General features: G+C 45.5%; 1 protein-coding gene across 1 annotated transcript in view; it reads left to right on the top strand.

Moving 5' to 3' along the window:
- Nucleotides 1-7,071, top strand: part of CREB3L2 (cAMP responsive element binding protein 3-like 2) — a 138,551-nt gene that overhangs the window by 94,429 nt on the left and 37,051 nt on the right. The window contains exons 5-6 of the mRNA XM_011995481.1: nt 4,030-4,214; nt 6,598-6,744. Coding sequence (XP_011850871.1) covers nt 4,030-4,214; nt 6,598-6,744 — 332 coding nt within the window. The remainder of the gene's footprint in view (nt 1-4,029; nt 4,215-6,597; nt 6,745-7,071) is intronic.

Genomic DNA, 7,071 nt, shown 5'->3' on the forward strand with positions numbered 1-7,071 from the left:
CCACAAATCTACAACCATCTACAAAGGCACCTTGCTTATTTGAAACAACTCTAGTTTCAACTCTTTGTGAAGTAAATTCACAATTAATTATGCGGCCAATTCATTGTTTGTAAACATTGACTTTGGATGACAGCCATTGCAAGGAGCCCCCTCTCTATTTGGTCATGTTCATAGTTTACAGTTGTGCATCTTTTTGGGCTTCTTGACATCCATCCATCTAGAATTAACACATCCTTGAGAGGTGGTCATACTTTTTTCTTTTTTTTGAGACAGAGTCTCACTCTGTTACCCAGGCTGGAGTGCAATGGCACCATCTCGGCTCACTGCAACCTCTGCCTCCCAGGTTCAAGCGATTCCTGTGCCTCAGCCTCCTGAGAAGCTGGGATTACAGGCGTGCGCCACCACACCCAGCTAATTTTGGTATTTTTGGTAGAGACAAAGTTTCGCCACGTTGGTCAGGCTGGTCTTGAACTCCTAGCCTTAGGCAATCTGCTTGCCTCGGCCTCCCAAAGTCCTGGTATTACAGGCATAAGCCACCACGTCTGGCCAAGGTTGTTATATGTCTATATTTCTCTTTCTCTATGTCAGTTTCTTTCTGAGTTTCTCCCTCTTTGTTCTCCTGTGAAGCCCATAGCTAGGAATCCCGGATGCAGACCCCTGAGCCTCATAAAGTCTAATGAAACTCTCTCTGCCACCTTGTTTATACAGATTATCCTGTATAGGTCCTGCTCTTCTCACTTCTGTGCCTTCGGTCATGCCCTCACTTCCCTTTTCATTCCTACTTTTTATTTATTTATTTTTTCTGTGAAACAGGGTCTCATTCTGTTGTCCAGGCTGGAGTGCAGTAGTGCAGTCCTGGCTCACGGCAACCTCAACCTCATGGGCTCAAGCGATTCTCCCACCTCGGCCTCCCAAGTAGCTGAGACTATAGGCATGCACCACCATGCCCAGCTGAATTTTATATTTTCTTTAGAGACAGAGTTTCACCGTGTTGCCCAGGCTGGTCTGAAACTCCTGAGCTCAAGTGACCCTCCCACCTTGGCCCACCAAAGTGACAGGATTATAGGCATGTGGCACCTCATCCGGTCCCATTCATACTTTCAGTACAAATTTTGAAGTACAGTTCATTACTTTGGTCAACAAATAAGAAATGGGCTTATACAGTTGTCACCAAAAAGGTATATGTGCTACAGTATATAAACGTGAGGATATTTACATATGAGCACTTCTCATGAAAATATCAGCTATCTTCTTTCCATTAGAAACTAATTCAGGATTTGGTTTGTAACAATGTAGTCAGGGCTGGCCCTTTATTTGCCTTTATTATCAATAAAGACATGATTAAATTTTAAAAGTTAACAATACTGAGTAGAATCCATATGGAGACACTATTTCTTTGCACTGAGTGACAGACAGTAGTGCCTTGCAGCTTCATATACTGCTTCAAAGTAATTGCTTTCATTTGTATAACACTAGTTATTACTATCAAATGCATCTTACTCTTTTAATTTATGCTTTGATGTGGTTCAGAAGTGTCATCACCATAACAATGAATCCCATAGTGGCTTCTGAATCCAGGGTTATTGGAGGAGAAATGTTTCAAGAATAAAGTAAAGGACAGCCCTTCCTTATTATCCTGGATAAACAGAGATAAGGAAATTCTATATCCTTGACTGCAGCAATTTCTAGGCAAAGTGGCTTGTTGTCCCCAGACCTTGCAGTAACCCAAAAGCGGCATTTCAAATAATATTTAGAAATCTGATCCTGAGGTGCCTCTGGCCAGCCCTGTAGCTCTTTCATAGGTAGGAAAGACAAGATTTAAGTTGCTTCACTTGCTTTTCTCATCATTTTCTTTCTGTCTTTTGTGAAGGGCCCTCTGCTTAGACGGGAGAACAGTATTAGAATAATTTGGCCCCTACCAAGTGAAAGGGACAGGGTGGCTTTAGGTACTTTAGGTACATTCTTGGGAATGTAACAGCACAGAGCCCCTATTAGGTTCGTCTGCTTCCTGTTTTATTTTGTTTTTAAACTATGAAGTGCCATAATATTCATGGCATTCAAGAAACCTTGATTAACACGCTTAGGACTCCTTCTTAGCCAAGCACCTGCATATTTAAGGCATGTGGTTCCCTTCCTGGGCTGCCTGCACCTGTGGCAGGAGTAGTGGGAATAGTGCGACAAGGATTATTTTAGCATATTCTTTAGCTTTAAGAGTGCCCACAGAGACTAAAAACCCCAGGCACCTCTTTGGCAAGACTGGCAGAGAAAAAGGGAAAGAGGAAACATCTAGAGAAAAGCTATATGTGGCAGAAAGAGAAAGAAAGGGTGGGAGAGAGACAGGGAATGGCAATGAGAGAGAGAGAAGAAAAAATAGCATGCCGGGGCCGGGGGACCGGGCATTGCCTGCTGTGGCCTCGGCTATTCAGGTATTCCTATAGGAGAGAGCTGCTGATTGCTGCTCATCCTCTCTGAGGGCAGTGTATTAGTCCGTTTTCATGCTGCTGATAAATACCCGAGACTGGGCAATTTATAAAGAAAAAGAGGTGTAATGGACTCACAGTTCCACATGGATAGGGAGGCCTCACAATCATGGCGGAAAGCGAAAGGCACATTTTACAAGGTGGCAGGCGAGAGAGAAAATGAGAACCAAGCAAAAGGGGTTTCCCCTTATAAAACCATCAGCTCTCATGAGACTTATTCACTACCACAAGAACAGCGTGGGGGAAACTGCCCCCACGATTCAGTGATCTCCCACTGGGTCCCTCCCACCACACGTGGGAGTTGTGGGAGCTACAATTCAAGATGAGATTTGGGTAGGGACACAGCCATACTGTATCAGACAGCTATGAATGAGGTCATCTTTCTTGGGTTGTTGTTGTGTCTCAGGAGGGCCCTTCCCGTCCATAGTACGTTGGGTAGTCTCCATCGGAAGAAGGGACGAGGAGGTGATGCGCTGAGGCTTCTCATGGCCTTCAGCAGTTAGTTCCCTGGCCGAGCAGACCCAGCTGTGTGGGCCATGCCCACCGTGGGGCTGCCGTACAGAGGACTCATTGTCCTGGGAGCTCCAGGAATGAAGTGTTTACCTGCAGTTATCTCCCTTGGCTCAGTAGCTGTGGCTGGTACAACAGAAATATGCACTGTTCAGAAAGAACAGTGAGAACCAAGAGTGTTTTCATTTCAAGGAATCCTGGTTGGATTCCTCCTTCAGAAGCCCATCTCTGCTGCCCTGGAGATGCCTGATGGACACTGGCCAAGGCTCCATAGGCCCTGGCAGAGGGGGTGTTGTGCCTCCCTGAGGAAGGGCGGAGACTTTACAGGAGAAAGTCTCCCCACTGAACTCTCACTTGCTTTTCCTGTGCCCACTCCCCTATCTGAAGATGGATTTCATGTTTTCTGAATGAAGAATGCCTGGTGTCTTGCCTGCGGGCATGACCACGCACATTGCTCCAGAAACAAACCAGCGTTTTTCAAAGCAGCCACTCTGGCTTTTTGAGACGGAGTCTCGCTCTGTCTCCCAGGCTGGAGTGCAGTGGCGTGATCTTGGCTCACTGCAGCCTCCGCCTCCTGGGTTCAAGCAATTCTCCTGCCTCAGCCTGCCAAGTAGCTGGGACTACAGGCGTGTGCCACCACACTCAGCTAATTTTTGTATTTTTAGTAGAGACGGAGTTTCACCATGTTGGTCAGGCTGGTCACAAACTCCTGACCTCATTTGATCTGCCCACCCGAGCCTCGCAAAGTGCTGGGATTATAGCCATGAGCCACTTCGCCTGGCCCCTGGTTGCATGTTTATTGGTTTCTTGTATACACTACCAGTGTTTCTTTTTGCCAATACAAGCAAATGTGGGGTCAATATCCTCTTGGTCTCCGTTTTCATGCAAAAGGAGGACTCCTGTATCCAGCCTCTGCACTTTGGAGATCTGTCCGTGTCAGCTCGTGGAGGCCCCTTGTCCTTTAGTTCACTGTCCCACAAATCAGTTGTATCCTGATTTGTGGCTCTGGGATGGATGAGATGTGCTTCCTTTTTTGCAGCCCCAGTGGACCACCTGCATTTGCCACCCACCCCCCCGAGCAGTCATGGCAGTGACTCAGAGGGCAGCCTGAGTCCCAACCCACGCCTGCACCCCTTCAGCCTGCCTCAGACCCACAGCCCCTCCAGAGCTGCACCCCGGGCCCCCTCCGCCCTCTCCAGCTCCCCTCTCCTCACGGCTCCTCATGTAAGTATGCAGCGGGCGTTCCTGGACCAAAAGGAACCCTCTCCATTCATTCCCATGGGGCTGTATCTAGAGCAGGACCACTCAAGGCTGTTTGTTTTTCACTTTTGTCAAGAAGTTTCTGTTTAATGGCCAAAGCGGAGTGATGTCAACCCTAAAGAACACTTTCCAAGAACTGCCCGCACACCTCACCTTTTACTACCACAATTCTCTTCCTTTTCACATGCACACTTCCGGTTTTTATTCGTATGTTTATTTTACAGAGCTATAGGCATGAGGAATAAAGATTTGGGGTTTTTCTCCTCAAAGTTCTATCATAAATATTTGTGTTAATTTAATGATCCTCGTGACCTATGTCATAGGAAATACCTTTTATATTTTAAATAAGCAATTTTTGGTTAACTTAAAAATTACTATGAGATTAATGTCTTTGATGCCTAAAGGTCAAAAACAGTTTAAGCCTTTTCTGTGTGTCATATGACTCTTAACCCAGAAACTCAGATCAGACATCAAGACCCATCGTTCATCCCTCACATACATGAGGACACCATAATAAAGAAGAATAGATCATTAACTTCTTACTGTTCTAGGAGTGAATTGATTTCTATGAAATTGTAAAAATTATAATCAGCTATTTTGAATTTACAGTATCACAACTAGAAAATTTAAATGAAATGAGATGTTTAAAAATTCTGTAAGAACCATCCATCCATTAATTAACATAACTTTGAAAGTTTGTATTGATTCCATCCCTGAAAGTTCTTGATCTGTAACCACATTCTTATATTTCACTGTTACTGAGGACAAGGGAATTCACCTTTCCACTCTTTCTTCACCTTTTCAACTGGAACCTGACTTCACTCCTTGGATTAGTAGAATAGCTTGTATCCTATATACCTGTGTGTACTACTGTGATCTGTCCATTCTACATGTTGATGGAGGAACTCTTCCCCATGTCAGATGCTTGCCCAACAACTATGTTGTGTTTCCCTATCATCTATTGGCACCAAGCCGTGACACCTTTACTCATTATCAGGTGTCCAACCCTCCGCTGCTTCAAGAACTCCTTACCCACACTAGGCAGAGTGGCTTCTTCAGTGACTTTTCAAAATACTGCCTTTTGCTTCGAATGCACTCCTCTCTCTTATGTAAATCATCCCCTTTCTTTCAGGAGGCCCAATTCAAATCTCATCTCCTGCCCTAAACCTTTCCTGATCACACAGCTCATAGCAGTGTTCTCTTACTTCAAATTTTTAGTGCACCTTTAGCTAATGTATTAGTTCATTTTCATGCTGCTGATAAAGACATAGCCGAGACTGGGCAATTTACAAAAGAAAGAGGTTTAATTGGACTTACAGTTCCATGTGGCTAGAGAAGCCTCACAATCATGGTGGAAGGCAAAGAGGAGCAAGTCATGTCTTACATGGATGGCAGCAGGGAAAGAGAGAGCTTATACAGTGCAATTCCGGTTTTTTAAAACCATCAGATCTTGTGAGAGTCATTCACTCTCACAAGAACAGCACGGGAAAGACTCACCCCATAATTCAGTCATCTCCCACTGGGTCCCTCCCACAACACGTGGGAATTATGGGAGCTATAAAATGAGATTTGGGTGGGGACACAGAGCCAAACCATATCCGCTAAGAGTACAGTTTAGCATTTAATTACTCTTATCCTTTCATGGGTATCAATTCAGTCTCACAGTCTTGATCACAAGCTACTTGAGAGATAGTCCTCCATGGCATTTAGTATGGAGCTAAAATGCAATAGGGACTCTGATTAATTATAAACACGCCATTCTACTGTGGGGTCCATGAGATGGGCTACTGTTCTTGTCTTCATTGCTGATGGACAGTCTGAGACTGCCAAAGCCAGAGGCTTCTATGGAAAGAGTCTGCAGGTGTGTCCCTGGGTGCTCTGCACCCTTAGCTAAAAGTGGAGAAGTGACTCCTGGTGTGTAGAGAGCACCTTATAAAATTGCATTTTCAGAAGGAGAACAACAAAACTGTTGTACAAAGCAGGGCTGCAAATGAATCCTTCATCACTCCAAGGCCAGGAAATCTCTAGGGATGTGGGAAATGACTTCTCTACTTTTTCTTTTCATGTTTTAGCGAGCGGGGTGCTTCCTGGGAAATAATGGGTGGAGGTTTCTTTATTCTTTTCCTTGAATTATAACCCCTAGGTTATAACACTCACATGGGAGTGTCTTCCCCATCTTCCCTTGCCCTTCAAAATACCCATCTATCACCCAAAGCAGGTGGGGCATCCTTGTCCCAGAGCCTTCTGTAAGACATTGTAACAGATTCTCGTCACCCCATCGGGAGGCTATTCTTCAGTGGTCCCAGTTCTTTTTCTTTGACCCTTTTCTGCTCCTTGGTCTGCACAGAAACTGCAGGGATCAGGCCCTCTGGTCCTGACAGAGGAGGAAAAGAGGACCCTGATCGCTGAGGGCTATCCCATCCCCACCAAATTGCCCCTGTCAAAATCAGAGGAGAAGGCCCTGAAGAAAATTCGGCGGAAGATCAAGAATAAGGTGAGCCTTTCAAATCTAGGCACTTCTAGAGCAGAGACACGAGCAGAATCGAGTCAGCATCCCCTTCCCTGCCTTCCCAATGACCAGCACTACCCCATCCCATGGCAGAGACCAAGGCCAAGCCCTTCCCTTCCCTAGGCCCTGGGAGGAGCATCCTCACCACGTGCCCCTCTCTTCCTCCAGCCCATCCCATCCCTCTTGAGGCCAGCAGACTCCCAAATCAGTGTCTACATCCTTGGTGCCCACGATGATACATTCAGGGGTGGGAGGAAGCTATTAGAATTTCCATGTAGTTTTTCTTTAAAATCTCAGCCTTTTAAATTTTGG

This window comes from Mandrillus leucophaeus, unplaced genomic scaffold (genome assembly GCF_000951045.1).
Source record: "Mandrillus leucophaeus isolate KB7577 unplaced genomic scaffold, Mleu.le_1.0 Scaffold49, whole genome shotgun sequence".
NCBI classification, from domain to species: Eukaryota; Metazoa; Chordata; class Mammalia; order Primates; family Cercopithecidae; genus Mandrillus; species Mandrillus leucophaeus.